This window comes from Elgaria multicarinata, chromosome 1, assembly GCF_023053635.1.
Source record: "Elgaria multicarinata webbii isolate HBS135686 ecotype San Diego chromosome 1, rElgMul1.1.pri, whole genome shotgun sequence".
Lineage (NCBI taxonomy): Eukaryota > Metazoa > Chordata > Lepidosauria > Squamata > Anguidae > Elgaria > Elgaria multicarinata.
In genome coordinates, this window is record NC_086171.1 from 94,336,170 (window position 1) to 94,359,028 (window position 22,859).

A 22,859-nucleotide genomic window follows, 5' to 3' on the forward strand; every position below is an offset into this window, starting at 1 on the left:
CTGCCCCCATTAACTGTAGGCATGTCTATTTCAATTTAGGCCATGCAAATCTCTGAAATGTGGCCCCCAAGTCTGTTCCAAAATTTGAATTCAGTCCTTGGGCCCAAAAGCGATCTGCACCCCTATACTAGACCAATGAGCAAGTTTGATCTTGGAAAGTGCTGAATTGTACTGTGCATCACACTGCTAATCATCTCCTTAAAAGTGGCAATTGCCACTTCATCAAATGCAAATATTTTTGTCCACCAGTGCCCATCTTGTGGAAATTTAGGAAAGGAAAGCTGTTAGGGACACAACCTAAGCCAAGGGTAGGCAATGTCGTGCCCATGGAAACCAACGTGCCCTGGACATTTTTCTAAGCATCAGCTGTTCCTCCCACTTTAAACACACACACACTGAAAAGTTTGGGTTCAAAATAAATGTTTAGTGTGTTGGGGACTTAGCTCCACTTCTAGCTTGTACTCAAGCCTTTTACCCATGTTAGTTATCATTTGCCTCCCATTGCAGCCACTTTGTGGTGATACCCATTAGAGTTTCTTAAATTACCACATTGCCTACTTAAGCAATCAATTTTTGCTTTAAAGGCTATCCTGGACTTTTTGTGAGGATAAATCAAAATAATCATCATAACATTCTCTCCGCTGTGGAACTCCTAAAAAATTATCTTCAGAGGCAGAGACTGTTTGTAATACCTGAAATATCAGCAGCTCCATACAGGGAATATGAGCAGATGTACCAGAAGGCATTCTAACATTCCCTCCAATTGATTATGTTGTTACTGCTCCAATATTGATTCTAGAAACTCCACTATAATACCTATGAAGAAATTTGTCTGTATCCCAAAGTGGAAAATCTCTTGAACCCTGTCAAGGAAAGGACTGGGGTGGGGGGCAATAGGGAAGCATGTTTTTACCTTTATTCATGAGACTAAACTAGAATTATGTGCTCCCTAATTCAAACTGCATGAAAAACATGTATTTGATCTGCTGGCTGATGAAAGTAAGCAGAGGGGGAGGGAAACCTTATAAAAACACCAAAATTTGTTCCTTTTAATATAAAAAGTATAACTGAGATATCGACTGTATAAATACAAAAAACTGTACATAATACAATGTAACACAATGCTGTATATACAACATAAACAGTTCAACATGAATGATTCTAAAAAAAATAAACCTGGGTCTTTTCCTCACCTGGAAGAAACAAGAATACATATTTTGGAAACATCAGGATGTGAACGTAATCACTTCTACTTCCCACCATTTTGGAGAGTGTTACTTGGCAGCCCTAAATATCCCTGAACTTAAACAAAGGTAAGTATTTATTTAAAGGAAGTTTTTATTCAATACATTTTCTAGTCAGCATAAACTGCAAGGGGAAAGTAGCAAGACAGTAATTCCCAGGTGGGCAGCATCAAATCCACACAGAGGTTTTTCCATCCCCTGATTTGCTACTGCCACTGCTTTTGTTTGAGCTGCCTTTGGGCTTCTTCTCCTTAGAACAGGTAGGGTTGTTCTGATTATTGTAAGCCTGGATGGCAAGATCTAAGCGTTCCTGAGCAACTTTGATTTCTCGCTGGAGGTTCTCCAACTCAGTTGGAATGTTCTCTTCATTGCTACCATATTGCTGTTCTTGTGCAATGTTGGCCTTGTTCTGCTTGTAGGCTATTTTAGCATTAGCTAGTTCTGTGTACTGTATTTGGTCAGGCTTCACTGCAATGTTGTAGCCTGGAGGGGCGGATGGTGTATTCCAAGTAAAAGGGTAATTATAGGTCCCTGAATCCTCCAGCTCTTTCTGCTTATTGTTCAGTGTGTCCCGGATGGTACCAAATCCCAAGTGAAGCATTTCCCAGATATTCAGAAGTAAACATAAACTACTCACACCATACATGATGAGCAGGAATATGGTTTTTTCAGTGGGCCTTGAAATGAAGCAGTCTATTGTATGTGGACATGGCTTCCTGCTACAAAGAAATTTGGGGCTAACTTCAAACCCATAGAGGAAATATTGGCCAACAAGGAAACCAATTTCAAACACAGTCCTGCTTAGAAGCTGTAGTATATAAATCTTCATAAGCCCATCCTCTCGAATTCGCCTCCTACCATCATGCTTCACTTTGGTTAGGGGTGGATACTCCTTGTTTTCCCGGTCACTCTCTAGCTCAATCTCTGGGTACATCATTGGATCTTCCTCTTGGTCATCCTCTGCCTCTTCTAAGCCCCGATGTTGTTTCCAGCGCATTGGGAAAGGCTTACTCCGGAACTTCCTCTCTGTTTCACCATGTTCCACCATCCGAGCAATTTTGTGAATGGCATAACCCAGGTACATCACTGAGGGAGTGGAGACTAGGATGATCTGAAAAACCCAAAACCGCACATGAGAGAGGGGGGCAAAAGCATCATAGCAAACATTCTCACAACCTGGCTGTTCCGTGTTGCATACAAATTTGCTTTGCTCATCATAATAGATGGATTCCCCTCCCACAGCAGTGAGGACAATGCGGAATACGATCAGCACTGTCAGCCAGATCTTCCCAACAAACGTGGAGTGGTTGTGGATTTCCTCTAATAGACGTGTCAAGAAACTCCAACTCATCGTGGTCAAAAACTGTTATCTAGGAATGAAAAAAAAACCGGGTGGGGGGAAGAGTATGATTTTTAATATATTGATTTCAACAATGGAAGATTAAGGAAATGTTAAAACATTTGTTAAAAATATGAACACTTCAAAGAAACAGGTTTATCTTGTTGTACCCTGAATAAACAATGAAAATATATGTAAAAATAATTCTCTTGTTCCACATAACTTTTATCTACCAACATTTTACACCTACATGCCTCTACTCTCAGCAATTCTCTGGGACAAATGTGTTTGAAAAAGTAACTGTTTTCTGCTCCACTATAAAGGACATGTCTGATATTGCCAATTAGCATTTTTAAACAAAATGCTATTGTGCTTAATGTATGTTTCATCTTGTATTCTTAACATATATACAAATAAAGAAAAATGTAGATTTGTGTGTTTGATCAGATTTATTAACACAAGATGAAAGTAAATGACAATGGATGGAGGTTCATGAGATCTATGGATAGATGTTTCATCTATAAGCAGCTATAGGGTGATCCATATCAAAACTGCAATGCATGTGCTATTTTCCTGATGAAAATCCTACCCCACCTCCTGCTGAAGCTTTTATCTGCCCAGATATACATGCAAATAGCTAAAAGGGAGTGGGGATTTTCATCAGGAAAATAGTGCAAGAAGAAGTGTTAACCTCTAATCAGGATTAGTCCTGCCATGGCTATTTTTTATTTCTTATTTATTTATTACATTTATATACCGATACATAGCCAAAGCTATGTATGGACCATGGATCTCCATTGTCTCACCTAGTTTGTCCTATAGACTGATAATATATGCAATTAGCTTTGGTATTTTTCTTCCCCTCTTAGAAGACTACATAAAGAGAACATTATCTAAACAGATTCTGCATTTCAGTAGAAAGTATTGTATATCTACTTTGTTCAATTAGATCAAAGTTCCATCTAGTCCAGTTTTTTGTTTCCAACAGTGGCCAGCAAGATACTCTTGGGCACTAACAAGCAAGTTATGAACATCACGGAGTAGAGTTTAAGTCATGTTTGAAATCATCAAGAAGACGGCTGATTTAAATCATGTATCAAATTTTCTAATTCATGTTTTACCTGAAAACACACACACACATTATTATAACAATGTTAAACTCTTATTTCTATTAACAACCATAATCTAAAATCTCTTTTCAAGTAACCTACATAATCTTTGCACTTACAGAATTTATATTTGTTTAGGGAAGCAATGGTAAAATTGGTGGGCTCTCTCTATACATGTAGAAAGACCCTAAAGATCACTTACTTGAAGACTAGACTTAAGGTTTATCCCAGGATCATCCAGGGGTCAAACCTGTTCATCTAGGTGACACACAGGGGATCCAGTGCTCAGGCAGAGGCGAAACCTGGATGATCCCAGGATAAACCTTAGGTCTAGCTGTGGCCTAAGTTTCCAGAACATTCCAGAACAACTGATAGCTACTGAGAAAAACAGTATTCCTCCATGATATGGATGGTAAGGGCTGATTCAGACATAGGTTAATTAAGCCAAGTATAAGCATTGGGGTCATCTGCTTCCCACTCCCATCCCCTCTTCATCACTTGTACCATAATTAGTTTAAACCACAGTTTTCCTTTACAGCTGAACCAGGAAACTATCACATAATCCCAGTTTACTAATCTGGATATGAAACCTAGACAGGAGCTACACTACTGCTTTATAATGGTTTATAACAGTATTGACAACTGTTCTGGCCCAGGACACATAGAATCATAGAATAGTAGAGTTGGAAGGGGTCTATAAGGCCATCAAGTCCAACCCTCTGCTCAATGCAGGAATCCAGCCTAAAGTATACCTGACAGATAGTTGTCCAGCTGCCTCTTGAATTCCTCTAGTGTGGGAGAGCCCACAACCTCCCAAGGTCATGGGTTCCATTGTTGTACTGCTCTAACAGCCAGGACGTTTTTTCCTGATGTCCAGACGGAAACTGGCTTCCTGTAACTTGAGCCCATTATTCTGTGTCCTGCACTCTGGAAGGATCGAGAAGAGATCCTGGCCCTCCTGTGTGACAACCTTTTAAGTATTTGAGGAGTGCTATCATGTCTCCCCTCAATCTCCTGTTCTCCAGGTTAAACATGCCCAGTTCTTTCAGTCTCTCTTCATAGGGCTTTGTTTCCAGACCCCTGATCATCCTGGTTGCCCTCCTCTGAACATGCTCCAGCTTGTCTGCATCCTTCTTGAAGTGTGGTGTCCAGAACTGGATGCAATACTCTAGATGAGGCCTAACCAGGGCCGAATAGAGAGGAACCAGTATCTCACGCGATTTGGAAGCTATACTTCTATTAATGCAGCCCAAAATAGCATTTGCTTTTTTTGCAGCCATATCACACTGTTGGCTCATATTCAGCTTGTGATCTACAACAATTCCAAGATCCTTCTCATTTGTAGTTTTGCTGAGCTAAGTATCCCCCCTCTTGTAACTGTGCATTTGGTTTCTATTTCCTAAATGTAGAACATAGCATTGATCCCTATTAAATTTCATTCTGTTGTTTTCAGCCCAGCACTCCAGACTATCAAGATTACTTTGAAGTTTGTTTCTGTCTTCCAGGGTATTAGCTATCCCACCCAATTTTGTGTCATCTGCAAATTTGATAAACGATCCCTGTACCTCCTCATCCAAATCATTAATAAAAATGATGAAGAGCACTGGGCCCAGGACTGAGCCCTGCGGTACCCCACTCGTTACCTCCCCCCAGTTTGAGAAGGTACCGTTGATAAGCACTCTTTGAGTCCGATTCTGTAGCCAGCTGTGATTCCACCTAATAGTTGGATTCATCTAGCCCACTTTTAGCTAGTTTGTTAATCAGAATATCATGGAGCACTTTGTCAAAAGCTTTGCTGAAGTCAAGATCTATGATGCGCACAGCATTCCCACAGTCCAAAAGGGAGGTTACCCGATCAAAAAATGAGATCAAATTAGTCTGACAGGACTTGTTCCTGACAAATCCATGTTGGATTTGAGCACATCAGCCTTTCCTTTGTTATCTATTATCAAGATGACAAAGAAAAGACTGAAGTGCTCAATTCCTACTTTGCCTCAGTCTTCTCCCAAAAGCGGGTCTATGACCCCCCTGGAAAAAGTGAAGCAAAAGTTGAGGGGGCAGGATTGCAGTTTGAGATTGCTAAACAAATGGTCAAAGAACACCTTTGAACCCCCCTCCTCCTCCTCCCTCCCAATCCCCTTTCCTTTTGTGTCATGTCTTTTAGATTGTAAGCCTGTGGGCAGGGACTGTCAAGAAATACTTTTGTAAGCCGCCATGAGAGCCTTTTTTGGCTGAATGGCGGCATAAAAATACTTAAATAAATAAAAATAAATAAAACACCTAATTTCCTTGAATGAGTTCAAATCTCCGCAGTGAGTGTGGACTTTAAAATGTCTGTTTCTAGTACATTCAGATACAATTTAAACAGATGTTTAAACCAGACGATTTTTAAGGGGCACAATGGAAGTGATTTTTTTTTTAAAAAGCATCTCATTTAATTAAAACAAAATCTGATTTACATTTTTAAAATACAACTTTTTATCATCAATTTTTTAATCCACCTTGGATATTGGCCAAGTGTATCTGCCTCTCCTTGTTTTTCTGAGCATCCAGAACTATATATATACTACTGCTTCTGCATTTAGCTTTTATTTATTTATTTATTATTTACAATATTTATATACCACTCCCCATCTGAAAGTTTTTGGACAGTAAACAACAAATAGAATAAATGTTATGGATAGGAGAGATAATTGCAGGTGCAATCCTATTCATGTTTAAATAGGAAAAAAATCTATAGCTGCCAGCATTCTCCAGCCAGCATGGGGACTTCTTTTTTCTAACCATGCATAGGATTGCCCTCTAAGTGTGGGAAGAGCCAATGTAGTGGAGTAGGCAGAATCTTGGATGAAGAAAGACAGGTTGCTTACCTGTAACTGTAGTTCTTCGAGTGGTCATCTGTGCATTTACACATATGGGCTTTGTGCCTGCGCAGAGCTAGTTCCGGAGACTTCACAAGCTGAGAAAAGTTTAGGCGGGAACCTCCCCCCACTGTCCACTGAGCATGCCCAGGGGTTCCCGCACAAACTCCCCAGTTCCGAGACCGCAAGAGTCCCACTGAGGAGAAATATATACACTAAGTGCCAGGTTGACACATAGTGGGGAGGGTGGGTGGGTTGTGTGAATACACAGATGACCACTCGAAGAACTACAGTTACAGGTAAGCAACCTGTCTTTCTTCTTCGTGGTCTCTGTGCATCACACATATGGGCGAATAACAAGCAGACTTACCGGAGGAGGGTGGTGTCAAGCAGGGATGTCACAGGATGGAGGAGAGGACGACACGTCCAAAGGCACAGTCCTTCCGGGCCCTGAGATCCAAGCGGTAGTGATGGATAAATGTCAGTGGAGTGGACCATGTAGCTGCTTTGCAGAGGTCAGGGATAGAGACCCCTCGTTCAAAAGCTGCTGAAGTGGTTGAATGAGCTCGGATATGTCCCTCAAGAGGGATGTTAGCGACTTTGTAGGCCAGTTTGATAGCCTGGGTTATCCAGGAAGAAAGTCTTAGGGTAGAGACTTGTTGCCCTTTTTGTTGTCCTCCGTAGCACACAAAAAGACGTTGTGATTTACGAATTGGTGCTGTCCTTGACAGGTAAAAGGAGAGGGCCCCTCTGACATCTAGAGAGTGGAGGGTGCTTTCTAACGTGGAAGAAGGTGACGGAAAGAAGGCTGGGAGAGTGATGTCCTGATTAAGATGGAAGGAGGAGACTACCTTTGGAAGGAACGCAGGGTCCGGCCGTAGGACTACCTTGTCGTGGTGGAAGATCAGGTAAGGGGGGGGTGTCTATCCTTAAAGCGCCTAACTCTGACGCTCTCTGGTCTGATGTTATGGCAATAAGGAAAGCTACTTTGAGGGTGAGAAGCCGTAGGTTAGCTGTTGCAAGAGGCTCAAACGGCTTTGATGAGAGTGCCTTTAGTACTACTGAGAGGCTCCACTGAGGTACCATTGAGCGCACCGGTGGGAGCATATTTTTCATGCCTTTCATGAATCGTTTGACTAGAGGGTGCATGAAGACGGTAAAACCACGAATGGTGGAGTGGGAGGCGGAAATGGCTGCTAGGTAGACACAAAGGGAAGAGAATTTAAGGCCTTTCTTGAATAAGGAGTAAAGAAATTGCAGGATGACCGGAATGGGAGCTGATGCCAGATTGGATGCTTTAGTGAGAGTGAACTCGGCGAAAAGTTTCCATTTACGGGAGTAAGATCTTTGTGTGGCCGGCTTTCTGGCAGAGTCTAGGACATTAAGTATGACCTGTGGAAGATCGGTTCCTAGATGCGGCGTCAGATTCTCCAAGCCGTTAGCTGTAATGTGTGAACATCTGGGTGGAGAATGTGACCTGAGTCCCTGGTGATCAGATTCTGTTGTCTGGGCAGCCTGATGTATTCCTCTAGGGATAGTCTGAGTAGAGGCATGAACCAAGGTTGTCTGGGCCACCAGGGTGCAATGAGGATAGCGTTGGAGTTGTCTGTTTGTAGTTTTACTATAACACTTTGCAGGAGAGGTATAGGTGGGAACAGGTAGAGTAGGGGACCTGACAAATGGAATTGGAATGCATCTCCCATGGAGAAGCGTCTGAGGCCTGCTCTCGTGCAGAAGTGAGCGCAGACAGTGTTGAGGGTCTATGTTGAGGGTCTTTGCAGAGGCAAAGAGGTCTATGATGGGCTGGCCCCAACAGCGGAAGATCATGGATCGGATCTTCTGGGATAGCTGCCAGTCGTGGTCATTGACAAAATGGCGGCTGAGGTTGTCGGCCAAAGCAGTCTTGTCGTGCGATGTGTAGTGCAGAGAGGGAGATGTCTCGTGCAATGGCCCATTGAAAATTTTCCAATGTCAACTCGATGAGGTCCGTGGAGCATATTCCGCCTTGTTTGTTTATGTACCATACTACGGACATATTGTCTGTGAGTATGAGAACGTTGTGGCTGGATACAATGTGCTGGAAAGATATGAGTGTGTTTTTGACAGCTAGTAGTTCTAGCACATTGATGTGCTTCTGTCTGTCTATGGGACTTCAGAGTCCTTGGGTCGAAATGTCTGCAGTGGGCACCCCACTCGAGCTGTGAGGCATCTGTGTTTACCGTTCTCGAGGGGATTGGTGGTGCAAAGTCCATGCCCCTTGTGATGTTGTCTATGGCTGTCCACCAGCGGATGGATTGGCGGATATGAGGCGGTATAGAAAGACTGCAACAATGGGCATCAGTAGTATTGTCGAAATTCTGGAGAAGCCATAGCTGAAGGGGCCTCATGTGGAGGCACGCATAGGGGACTACATAGACAGTCGCTGCCATAAGGCCTAGTAGTCTTTGAATTTTGAATGCTGACACAGTCCTGTGTTGGCATAGAGATTGAGCAAGAAGGGATAGTATAGACGCTCTGTCGGGAGGCAGGAAGGCTTTGCTTACTGTGGAGTCCAAAATTGCTCCTAGGAATTTGATGCATTGGGTAGGATGAAAAGTGGCTTTTTGCTCATTGATGCAGAGCCCAAGGGATCTGAGGAGATTGACTGTGGTTCTGGTATTTTTTTACTGCTTCTGTGTGGGACTTGGCTACCAGCAGCCAGTTGTCTAGGTATGGGTAAATTTCGATGCCTAGGGTTCTGAGGAAAGCACACACTGGTGCCATGCACTTGATGAAGATTCTGGGAGCTGTTGCTAACCTGAAGGGGGGTACTCATATAGTTGTGTACCTTCAGAGAGGACAGGACAAAGCAAAGGCAATTCCACTATAATCAGAAAGGAAAAAACAAAGCAGAAATAGACAATATGGATGGAAAGGAGTCCCTAGAGGTGGTGACCTGCAAAAGGTATGCAATGTTCATGTTTCTTCCTGAGTTCAACATGGCATATACCTGCAACAAGTGCAAGCTGGTGGCACTTTTGGAAGAAAAAGTGAGAGGACTTGAGTGGCGAGTGTCCACCCTCCAAAGAATAAGAGAAGACGAGGAGTTCTTAGACCGAACGGTGGAACAGCAACAAGAAGCACATGAGATTGAAGAGCAACAGCCAGTTGAAGCAGAAGTGGAGTATGCTGAGGGGAGGAAAGCCAATGAAGAGGAAACTCTCTGGAAAAGAGTGACAGTTAGGAGCAGAAGAACTAGAAGGCATTCTGCACCGGTGGAACCATTAGAGTTAAGCATCCGCTTTCAGCTTCTGGAAGATGAGACTGAAGGACAGTTTGCAGAGGAAGAAGTACAGGAGACACCGTGCAACAATGAACAAGAGGCAGAAGGTAGGTCAACCAAGAAGAAGAGAAGAGTAGTCGTTGTGAGAGACTCCCTGCTGCGTGGGATTGAAACCCAAGTATGTTGAGAAGAAGACCCATGGACTCGCCAGGTGTGCTGTCTCCCTGGAGCACAGATTAGAGATGTGACTGAAGGGTTACCGAAGCTCATAAAACCCACGAACACATACCCCTTTCTTCTCATCCATGTGGGAACAAATGATGTTGCCAAGCAGAGCTACGAAGAAATCATTTCAGACTTTGAAGCTCTGGGAAGGAAACTGAAGAAGTTTGGGGCCCAGGTAGTTTTCTCATCCATCCTCCCGGTTCTTGGAAGAGGATTAGAAAGGGAAAGAAAAATACTCTGGATGAACGACTGGCTACGAAGATGGTGCCGACGTGAGAGTTTTGGATTCTGGGACCACGGGCTATGCAACTTGGAACATGGACTGCTGGCAAGGTATGGGTTGCACCTCACAAGGGCTGGAAAGAATGTGTTCGGCCACAGCATGAAGAACTTGATCAGGAGGGCTTTAAACTAAATCTTACAGGGGCGGGAGACGTAAACCACAAGGCAACAATGGATGAAGGCCAATGCACCACAGTACAGAGAACAGCTCCAATAGTGCCCCAAAATAGTGTCCGCAACTATGTAGGAACAAAGCCAGACTATAAAACACATGGTCTTCAATGTCTATATACTAATGCCCAGAGCATGGGAAACAAACAGAATGAACTTGAACTCTTGTTACATGAAGGCAAATACGACTTGATAGGTATAACTGAAACTTGGTGGGTTGACTCCCATGACTGGAATATAGCAATTGAAGGATATAACTTGTTCAAAAAGAACAGAAGAAATAGAAAGGGAGGTGGAGTTGCGCTATATGTTAAAAATACCTATCCCTGTACAGAAATACAGGCGGATCAGACTGGGAGCCCCATCGAGAGCGTCTGGATTAAAATAAATGGGGCAAGGAATAAAAAGAATATGATAATCGGAGTCTACTACCGATCACCCAATCAAGGAGAAGACGTGGACGAAACTTTTGAGAAACAAATTGCCAGTGTTTCAAGGAAGTCTGATGTAGTAGTGATGGGGGACTTCAATTACCCTGATATCTGTTGGGAGACAAATACTGCCAAAAGTGGCCCTTCCAAAAAATTCCTGACATGTGTGGGTGATAACTTTCCCCTACAGAAAGTGGAGGAAGGAACTAGAGGATCGGCAATCCTTGACTTGATATTGACCAATAGGGATGACTTAGTGGATAAAGTGGCAGTTACGGGAACTCTGGGGGAAAGTGACCCCGTCATACTTGAATTCTTGATTATGAAGGAGGCAAAAGTTGAGTGTAGGCATACACGTACTCTGGATTTTAGGAAAGCTGATTTTAATAAACTCAGAACTATGATAAGTAAGGTCCCGTGGCAAGTGAGCCTAATGAGAAAAGGAGTGCAGGATGGGTGGGAGTATTTAAAAAAGGAAATTTTAAAGGCACAGTTACAAACAATTCCAACAAGGAGAAAAGATAGAAAACAACAGAGGAAACCAATGTGGCTCCACAAAAAGCTTAGAGATGACCTGAAAACAAAAAAGGATACATATAGGAAGTGGAAGGAAGGCCAGGCTACAAAAGAAGAGTACAGACAGGTGGCTCAGAAGTGCCGAAATGGCGTCAGGAAGGCTAAAGCTGAGAATGAGCTGAGTTTAGCGAGGGATGCTAAAAGAAATAAAAAGGCTTTCTTCAGATATGTGAGTAGTAAAAGACAGAGGAAAGAAATGGTGGTTCAACTGCTTAATGAGGATGGCAAATTGATAATAGATGACAAAGAAAAGGCTGAAGTGCTCAATTCCTACTTTGCCTCAGTCTTCTCCCAAAAGCGGGTCTATGACCCCGCTAGAAAAAGTGAAGCAGAAGTTGAGGGGGCAGGATTGCAATTTGAGATTGATAAACAAATGGTCAAAGAACACCTAATTTCCTTTAATGAGTTCAAATCTTCAGGGCCCGATGAACTGCATCCTAGAGTAATGAAGGAGCTAGCGGAAGAACTCTCAGAACCTTTGTCAATTATCTTTGCAAAATCATGGAAGACGGGTGAGGTGCCGGACGACTGGAGGTGGGCTAACGTTGTCCCTATCTTCAAAAAGGGCAAAAAGGAGGAACCTGGGAACTACAGACTGGTCAGTCTGACATCCATCCCTGGGAAAATTCTGGAGCAGATTATAAAGAAATCAATGCGGTGATCACTAGAAGCCAATATGGATTTGTCAGGAACAAGTCCTGTAAGACTAATTTGATCTCATTTTTTGATCGGGTAACCTCCCTTGTGGACTGTGGGAATGCTGTGGATGTCATATATCTTGACTACAGCAAAGCTTTTGACAAAGTGCCCCATGATATTCTGATTAACAAACTAGCTAAAAGTGGGCTAGATGGAACAACTATTAGGTGGATTCACAGCTGGCTACAGAATCGGACTCAAAGAGTACTTATCAATGGAACCTTCTCAAACTGGGGAGAGGCAACAAGTGGGGTACCGCAGGGCTCAGTCCTGGGCCCAGTGCTCTTCAACATTTTTATTAATGATTTGGACGAGGAGGTGCAGGGAACGCTGATCAAATTTGCAGATGACACCAAATTGGGTGGGATAGCTAATACCCTGGAAGACAGAAACAAACTTCAAAGTGATCTTGATAGGCTGGAGTGCTGGGCTGAAAACAACAGAATGAAATTTAATAGGGATCAATGTTATGTTCTACATTTAGGAAATAGAAACCAAATGCACAGTTACAAGAGGGGGGATACTTGGCTCAGCAAGACTACAAACGAGAAGGATCTTGGAATTGTAGATCGCAAGCTGGATATGAGCCAACAGTGTGATGTGGTTGCAAGAAAGGCAAATGCTATTTGGGGATGCATTAATAGAAGTATAGCTTCCAAATCACGTGAGGTACTGGTTCCTCTCTATTCGGCCCTGGTTAGGCCTCATCTAGAGTATTGCGTCCAGTTCTGGGCTCCACAATTCAAGAAGGATGCAGACAAGCTGGAGCGTGTTCAGAAGAGGGCAACCAGGATGATCAGGGGTCTGGAAACAAAGCCCTATGAAGAGAGACTGAAAGAACAGGGCATGTTTAGCCTGGAGAAGAGAAGATTGAGGGGAGACATGATAGCACTCTTCAAATACTTAAAAGGTTGTCACGCAGAGGAGGGCCAGGATCTCTTCTCGATCCTCCAAGAGTGCAGGACACGGAATAATGGGCTCAAGTTACAGGAAGCCAGATTCTAGCTGGACATCAGGAAAAACTTCCTGACTGTTAAAGCATTACAATGGAATCAGTTGCCTGGTGAGGTTGTGGCCTCTCCCACACTAGAGGCCTTCAAGAGGCAGCTGGACAAGCATCTGTCAGGGATTCTTTAGGGTGGATTCCTGCATTGAGCAGGGGCTTGGACTCCATGGCCTTGTAGGCCCCTTCCAACTCTGCTTTTCTATGATTCTATGATACCTGGAATTGGAAGATTTACTAACCTATCATGAATCAGACTAGGTGGCGTTGATCTTGGTGGATGGATATGTGGAAATAGGCGTCCTTGAGGTCCACTGCTGTGAACCGGGAATTTTGTTGTAGTAGGGGAAGGATGGCTGCGAGGGTGGTCATGCGAAACCTTGTTGTTATGATGTAGGAATTGAGGTCTCTCAAGTCCAGAATGGGGTGTAGTCCGCCATCCCTCTTTGGAACTGTGAAATATCGAGAGTAGAACGCTTTGTTGATGTTATTGGGGTGCACTTGTTGGATGGCTCCCTTCTCCAGTAGCGATGTTGTTTCTTGTGTCAGTGGAGGGGAAGGCTGGGTGTTTTTCATGATTCCGAGAGGGGGAGGAAAGGAGAAGGTGATCTTGCAACCATGTTGAATGATGTGTAGCACCCAGGTGTCTGTAGTGATGAGAGTCCATGTGTGTAAATGAGGGGCGAGAATGTTTCCGAATATGGGTGTGAGGAGAATGACTTTGGCGAGTCAAAGTTTGTTCTTAACTTGTCTGAAGTGGTTTGGAAATTTTTGTCTCTTATATTGGTTTTGAGTGTAGTATCTCAGGGGGTGGTTGTGCTCTTGTGTATTGGATCGGGAAACGAAGTGGATTGGCTGCGAAACCAGCATTTATGACGGAAGGAGGGTTGGTGGGAGGTGCCCAATACCCATTTTTTTTGCAGTGTTTCTAGCCTTTTGTATATTGTCCATGGCTTTGTCGGTGGTAGAATTAAACAAGCCGTTGCCATCAAACAGGAGGTCCTCAATTCGTGTGCGTGTCTCTTGAGAGAGGCCAGCAGAGCGAAGCCATGCATGCCTCTGAAGGGCAACAGATGCTATCATAGCTTTTGATGCGCAATCAGTGGCGTGGCGTGCTGTATTGATTTCCTGTCTGGAAAGTCTCATGGCTTCTGTGTAGAAGATCTGGGCTAAATCCCTTTGCTCATCAGGTAAGTAGTTGCAAAGAGACATCTTTTCCCATAAGAATAGCTGATAACGCAGGGCGGAGCCTGACAGACCATGGAGCGGTAAGCCTTTCTTGTCCCCGCAAGGGAAGCCTAAACGTGATATTATCTCAACTGATAGGCAAGATTTATGAACTATATTCTTTCTAAATGTTTGGTCAAAAAATGTCTGCCAGAGGCAAGCTTTGAACTGCGACGCTGTGAGCCAGAAGGACGAAAATAGATTACTTTCATTTTTAACTTAACTTGGCTCAGTTAGCTGACAAGAAATCTAGCTTGTCGGAGTGCAGAGACGTTATCTGACTTTGCTTATCATCAATTAAAAGCAGTCACTTATATTGCTAAGGCGAAGGAAGGGTCAGAAAGTGAAGATTTATCAAAGTGGCTGACTTCCGCCTGGTAATTAGGTGACCGAACTAAATGCCGAAATCTAAACTTAAAATAAATATTAATAAGATAAGAAAAACTACCTGGACCAGATCAAGGGCTCATCCTTCTAATCACTCATTTGCACGTTTAACAAAGGTTTCATTTAGTAGCGAGGACGGGAGCGATCAGGATTGTGATAAACAATTAGACAAAAAAATGGCAGCTAAAGCTGGAAAGAAGCCAAATCCTGTGATAGAAGAGCTGAAACAGTTTTTTATAACTGCTAATGAAACAACGTTGACTGAAGTGAAGAAAATAAAACCTGATGTTTTTCAGAAAGTTCAGGAAGTAAACTCAGCAGTGAATAAAATTGAGAAAAGTGTGGGAGAAATAAAAACAGAAATGAATCAATTCTCAAAATAAGTAGATCAACTTGAACAACAGGTAGCAGATCATAACATAACGTTTGAGCAGCATGAAAAGAGACTGATTTATTTGGAAGGCCAAAATCATCGTGCCAATATTCGAATTAAGAACTTTTCTGAGAGCCAAAGGGAAAATTTGAGGGGAATTATACTGCGTTGGTTTAAAGAGCTGACCCCAGATTTTCTGATAACAGAGGTGGAGATTGACAGAATCCACAGAGTAGCAAGAAACAGATCCAGAATAACTCCAAAAGATATCCTGGTCAAATTTGGCAGTTATTACAAGAGAGAGCAACTTATGAAGAAATTAAGACCAATCACCACGTTGAAGTTTCAAGAATCAACAGTACAAATCTACAATGATTTCTGTCAACAAACCATCTCATGGAGGAGCAGTGTCAAGCCGATTTTAGCTATCCTCAAGCGAAAGGGCATTGCCTACTCATGGGGTTACCCGGTGTTTTTGAGATTTACGCATGATGGAAAACAGCAGAGAGTAACCTCATTGGAGCAAGGGATGGAATTGCTGAGGAGCCTGGGGATGGATGAGGATCTGGCATCCCAACAAGAAGAAGGAGGAGAAGAAAGAGCTGGTCCAAGCAGAAAATAACTTTCATTACCAGTGAGATAATAATTTGAACCAATGATTACTTAAAAGAAGAAGGCTTGCTGTAAGGGGACTGTGGGCTTCATCTCCCCCCCCCCTTAAGGTTACTACCATGACCGGGGTATTAGACCTACGGAGAAATAGAGGGGGGGAAAGAAATAGGGGGGATGGGGGGGAAGGGGAGGGGTAGATAAAAATAAAAAGTAGTATTATGTTATGTGTTAAAGTTTTTGTGTTTGTGGTTATCAAGGGTGTGTATAAGGGATCTAGAAGAAAATGAACAAAAGGAATATGGATAAGAAAATAAGGATATCAACACTCAATGTCAAAGGTTTGGGGGCAGTAGTAAAAAGGAAAAGGATTGAACAATTGTTAAATAAAGAAGGATCTGACTTTATCTTTTTGCAGGAAACACATCAAGTTAAGGATGGTACGAATGAAATACGTTTGAAATGGTCAGTGTATTATGAAAAGTATTTGGGGACTTAAAAAAAATGGGGTAGCTATAATATCAAAGAGAAGTGGTTTTAATATGGAAAAAATAAAAAAGGATGAGGAAGGTAGATATATTATGATAAAAGGACAAGTGGAAGGCAATTTTTATACCTTTATTAATGTGTACACCCCAAATGAGACAAAAAGAATTTTATAAAAAATTATTTGAGGAAATAGAGGAATTTAAAAAAGGGTATGTTATTTTAGCTGGAGATTTTAATATGGTTATGGACAATAGAGTAGACAAGTCTAACCCCACTGGATTTAAAAAGAGAAATAATATTACAATTTTAAATAAAATGGTAAAGGAAAATGATTATATGCACGGATGGCGTTTAGTTAAAGGTGGGGAACCTGGGTTTACGTATTATTCTCCAGTTCACAAATCTTACTCTAGAATATATTTTTCTCTCTTTTTTTTTTGGTTAATATTTTTATTTTCTACATTAATTAAACATACAGCATTGCAATAATAAAAGAAAAGAAACATCAAACAACTGCTACATACACATTGAAGAAACGTTGAGTACATATATGTTGAATAGATATTACCTATAAATTATCATACTACAACATAATCGTTCTTAACATAAAAGTGCACCCCCCACTTCAGGATCTATTCCTGATTCCAAAATCTTATCGTTTCTTCTGCTGGCGGTTTCCCACTTCCCTTAGTAAACACAAATATTAGGAACTGTTTCCAGATTCCTTCAAACTCATTTATTTTAGTTATGCCTTTTCTCCACTTAATATTACAAGTCTGTTTATCATTAATAGCTATATCCCATACTTCTTTATACCATTCTTCAATAAAATATTCCCCTTGAATCTTCCAGTTCCTAGCTACCATCAATTGTGCTGCAGTCAACAAACTCGATATCAGCTCTTTAGTTTCTTTTCCACATTTTAAATCTTCAAATAGTGATAGTAATGCAATCTTTGGTGTTTGTTCTATTTTCATTCCCACTATTTCTTCGATTTCTAAAAACACCATCTTCCAAAGTCTTTGTACATATTTGCATTCCCACCACATATGTAAATATGTTCCTTTTTCCCCACATCCTCTCCAACAATTTGCTGAATGCTGATCATTTTTCTTATTCAATCTTATTAGGTACCACCTCCACAAAATTTTAAAATAATTCTCCTTTATTCTCACTGACATACTTCTCAACACTCTTTGTTTCCATAGTCCCTCCCATCTCTGTCGCTCTATTTGCACCTTCAAATCTGTCTCCCATACCATTTTCCCTGAGCTTTCCCTTAACTCCTTTTCTAACAATATTTTATATATTTCGCTCATTAACCCTTTTAAAACTATACTACCTCCTTTACCTTTTTCCTTATTTACTATTAACTCTTCAAACTTCATCATCTTTCTGCAATCTCTGTTGTCTTTAATCCACTTTTTATTCCATTGTTCTAATTGCCCATACTCTAACCAAGATATTTTTTTTCCTTTAACAAATTTTCCATATCTTCTCTTGTTTTTATATCTCTTAACCAATCTTTTAATTTCATTTTATTTTTCTCTTTTAATATTTTAGACAATCTACCCTTCAGATCCTCTGGGAAATTCTTTAACATAATTACCGGTGATAAGGGAGAGTTGCTCGGAAGCAACCTCCCTTTAAATTTACTCCAAATTTCCCATTGAGTCCTCAGGAGTGGATTATCTATACTTCCAACCCACTTTCTCCCTCCTTCCTTAAAAAATACATTATCCAAACTCATCTCTATATTACTTGTATTTTTTTCCTTCATCCAATGTAAATCTCCTACTCCTATAATTGCTTCTACAATGTGTCTTAATCTATTTGCTACATAGTATAATTTTATATTTGGGAGACCCAATCCACCCTTTTTTTGGCTTAGATACCAATTATTTTTATTTACCCTCGCTTTCTTTTCTCCATTACAATATTTATTAATAATATTTTGCCAACTTTTTATCTCAGTTTCTGAAATTTTTATTGGTAACATCCTAAACACAAAATTAATTTTAGCTAAAATCTTCATTTTTATTAAAGCTATTCTTCCAAATCAAGATAAATTTAGTCTTTTATATTTCTCCAGTTTTTCTAATACCTCTTTCTTTAACCTCGTTAAATTCTCCTTTTCTAGGTTCTCCAAATTTTTTGTAAGTTTAATTCCCAAATATTTAATCTCCTCCTTAATTCTCATTTCTATTCCCTCATATTCCCATTCCTTTTCTTCCTTCTTAGTATAATTAAACAACATCATCTCTGATTTAGACCAATTTATTCTTAATCCTGTAACTTCTTCAAATTCCCTCAGTTGATATTTAATTCTATCTATTATTCTTATTGGGTTCTTAATAGTCAATAAGGTATCATCCGCAAACATATTCAACTTTATTTCCCTTACCTCTCCAATTCCTTCTATCTCTTCATCATACATATATTTTTGTCTCAAGGGATTTTGCAACTAAGGTCTGTAATATGGATCTGGGGTGATCAAAGTAACAGACCATGCGGTGGTAAGTTTAGATTTATAAGTAAGTAAGGAGACCATAGAGAAGCATTTAGATGGAAACTGAATACCAGGATTTTGAAATATGATAAGATTGTGGAAAAGATGCAAAAAGAACTTTCAGAAATATGGGAAATTAATGAAAAGGGGGGAACTTCAACATTAATGGTTTGGTACACAATGAAAGCTGTGACTAGAGGGATATGTATCAGAGAAATGTGTAATTTAAAAAGGCAACAGGATATAATACAGAAAAAGTTGGAGGAAGAAATAAAGAAGTTGGAGAAAGAGTACTTACAAAGTAGAAATAAACAAAAATTAATAGAATTACAAGCAAAGAAAAAAGAGTTAGAAAATAAGAATTTAGAGGAAGTACAGAAGAATTTAATATACATGAAAGGAGAGTTTTTTGAGAACAGTAACAAAAACTCTAAGGTGCTGGCAAGGCTCACACAAAAGGAAAAGGCCAGGAATTCGATAGGGATAGTGAAAGATAAAGCAGGGAATCTGTGTAGCACAATGAAAGGGAAGATAAAGGTTTTTCAGGAATTTTATCAAGAACTATATAAAGAAAAAGATATGTTGAAGAGGAAGATGGAAAGTTATATTGATAGGTATATAAAGAAGGGATTGGTAAGGGAAGATAAGGAGTTAATGGAAAGAAGTATATTGCAAAGGGAAGTTGAGGAAGCTATTGAGAAATTGAAAGGGGTTAAATCTCCCGGGATAGATGGGTTGGGATGAGAGTATTATAAAAAAATTAAAAGAATTTTAGTACCTAAATTATTAAAATTATATAATGGAATAATAGAAGGAGAGAAGATACCACCATCGTGGGAACAATCAATAATTATATTAATTCCAAAACCAGATAAGGATTTAACAAACCCTGATTCTTATAGACCTATCTCATTAATAAATTAGAATGCAAAAATTTTCTCAGCTATTTTAGCAAGGCGAATGAATACGTTTATAGCTAAATATATTGGAGAAGATCAATGTGGTTTTATAGCAGGGAGGCAGATGCACAACTTAGTTGGAAGAGCTATAAATATAACGTACGAGGTAAAAAGCTAAAGATAAAAGCGGGGTTAATAGCTCTCGATATGTTTAAGGCGTTTGATTGTGTGAGCTGGCAAGCACTAAAGAAGATAATTAATAGAATGGGTTTTGGAGATAAATTTAGAGGTATAATAGAACAATTATACTCTCGGAACACAGTTTCAGTTGTGATAAATTATGGATCAACGGATAAGATACAACTGGCCAGAGGAACTAGGCAAGGTTGCCCACTCTCACCGGTCCTAATTGTACTGGTAATGGAATTATTGGCAAATGCAATAAGGGGTGATGGGGAATTAGAGGGAGTAGAAGGTAAAAATAGAATAATAAAGTTAAATATGTTTGCAGATGACATGTTGTTAACTGTTAAGGACCCACTTCAGAAAATGGGAAGAATTAAGCAACATCTGAAAGATTTTGAAGGAGTGACGGGGTTAAGTATAAATTGGTTGAAATCAGAGTTAATGTTATTTAACTATACTAAGAAGGAAGAGAAGGATTGGGAAAGTGAGGAGAAGGAAATGAGAGTTAAATATCAGATTAAATATTTGGGAATTAAAATTACTAAAAATTTAGAGAATTTAGAAAAGGAAAATTTAAATAAGCTGAAAAAGGTAGATAAATTAGATAAATAAAAAAGGTTGAATTTATCATGGTTTGGAAGAATAGCATTAGTAAAAATGAAAATATTACCAAATGTCAATTTTATTTTAAGAATGTTACCAATAAGTATATCAGAAATAGAGTTAAAAAGTTGGCAAAATATTATAAATAATTACAGTAATGGAGATAGGAAAGCGAGAATAAACAAAAATAGGTGGTACTTAGCACAAAAAAAGGGAGGATTGGGACTCCCAAATGTAAAATTGTATTATGTGGCCAATAGGTTAAGACACATAGTAGAAGGTATGATAGGAGTAGGAGATTTGAGTTGGATGGAGGATAAAAGAAGAATGGAAAGAGATTGGAATTTGGAAAATATATTTTTTAAAGAAGGTAATAAAAAATAGGGTGAAGGAATAGGAAATCCTCTTTTAAAGTTTCACTGGGAAATATGGAGGATGTATAAAAAGGAGTTACTTTCGAGTATATCTCCATTAACACCAGTGATAATGTTAAGGACTTTCCCAGGAAATTTAAAGGATAGTTTGAGTAAAATTTTAATAGAGGATAAAAGAATGAGATTAAGAAATTGGGTAAGCGAGATGAACACTCGTGAAAAATTAGAAGAGGTGTTAAAGGGGAGGAATTTAACCTGGTTAAATTATTGGCAATTGGAACAATGGACGAAGAATTGGTTAAGAGATAATGGTGAATGTAGAGAACTGACAAAATTTGAGGAGCTGATTGTTAAAAAAGGAAAGGAAAAGGGAGAGAATAAAGGGATAAAAGGTTTAATGAGTGGAATATATAGAATACTGGTTGGGAAAGGGGAGATAGAGAATGTAGGAAAGATGGTGTGGGAAACAGATTTGATGGTACAGATAGGGCAACAGAGTTGGGAGGGAATATGGAGACAAATAGTGTTGAGTAACATGTTGGTGAGAATTAAAGAAAATTATTATAAAATTATATGGAGGTGGTATCTAACCCAGTGAGATTAAATAAAATAAATAAGCTGTATTCAGCAAATTGTTGGAGAGGCTGCGGGGCAAAAGGAACGTATTTACATATGTGGTGGGAATGCGAATATGTACAAAAACTGTGGAAAATGGTGTTGAATGAGATAAAAGAAATTGTTGGAATGAAGATTGATGAGACACCCAGTGTGGCATTACTATCACTACATGGAGATTTAACAAAGAAACTAAAGAATTGATAACAAACCTGCTGACAGCAGCGAGATTAATTATATCTAGGAACTGGAAGGTTCAGGGAGATTATCATATTGAAAAATGGTATAAGGAAATTTGGGATATTGCCATTAATGATAAATTGACATGTAATATTAAAGTAAGAAGAGGCATAACAAACACGAATGAATTTGAGGGAATTTGGAAACAGTTCCTGGTATATGTGTTCTCTAAGGGAAGTGGAAAACCACCACCAGAAGAAGTAATGAGATTTTGGAAGCAGGAATAGATCCCAAAGGGTGAAGGGGAGCAACTGTATTGTATTGTATTGTTTATTATGAATAGAAAAATTACAAATGTTAACAGATAAGCTTTGTTTTATTTTTTGTTTTTTCTAAGTTTGTTTTGATTGATTGTTTATGTTGATGTATTTTAATTTGTGTTAATAAAAAAATAAAAATGTGTATTTTTAAAGTACAGATTACTTGTTCATTAAAAAAAATCCAGTTTACTTCAGTTTTCGTTTATTTCGTTTGTTCGATGAATGAAAAAAAGTCCTTTATTACTGTATATTCAATCAATGTTTACCTTAAAAAAAGTATCCCTGGCCGAACCACCTAATGAAATGTGCTGCGCACGCCTATGGTACTGGAGTATTCGATACCGAAGCCCTCGGTGTCGATGGCATTCGCATTGGAGATGTCGCTATGGAGGGGCTCGGTAGCGACGGCGGAGGAAGAGTCATAGTCTTTTCCACATGTTTGGATTTACTCTTTTTCTTTTTCGGCTCCTCTGCAGGGCGGCTCTCTTTTGGCCTCTTAGATGGCTTTTTAGCCAGAAGAGGAGGCAAAGCTCGGCTAGGGGCTGGCATTTCTGTTGGGGCAGAGCTCCGGGAGATCATCTCCGGAGGTGACTGGTGCAGGGACTCCATTGCATGCCGGCTGGATGGAGTTGAGGCGCCAACGCTGCTATCTTTCCGGCGCCTGGTTAAGACTTTCCTCTTTGCCCAGGCATATGGCGGTACATCCTAATTACCCACATGTTTAGTTTTTAATCGGTTTTTAATGCTTTATGTGTGTATGTTCTGTGTTTTAGAGTTTTAAATTTTGTATACTTGTTTTTACCTCAATTTTAGAATTTCTGTAAACCGCCCAGAGAGCCCTGGCTATGGGAGCGGTATATAAGTTTAATAAATAAATAAATAAATA

The 22,859-nt window shown here is 40.1% G+C and overlaps 1 protein-coding gene across 2 annotated transcripts in view; it reads right to left on the reverse strand.

Annotated features, from left to right (window-relative positions):
• Window positions 1–1,285: 1,285 nt before the first annotated feature.
• Window positions 1,286–22,859, reverse strand: part of GJC1 (gap junction protein gamma 1) — a 76,059-nt gene continuing 54,485 nt past the window's right edge. Inside the window, exon 3 of one of the 2 annotated variants that reach the window (XM_063133009.1) lies at window positions 1,286–2,614. In XM_063133009.1, the coding sequence (XP_062989079.1) occupies window positions 1,414–2,595 (1,182 nt within the window). In that variant the 5' untranslated portion in view covers window positions 2,596–2,614 and the 3' untranslated portion in view covers window positions 1,286–1,413. The remainder of the gene's footprint in view (window positions 2,615–22,859) is intronic. The other variant, XM_063133017.1, reaches the window with a different exon arrangement.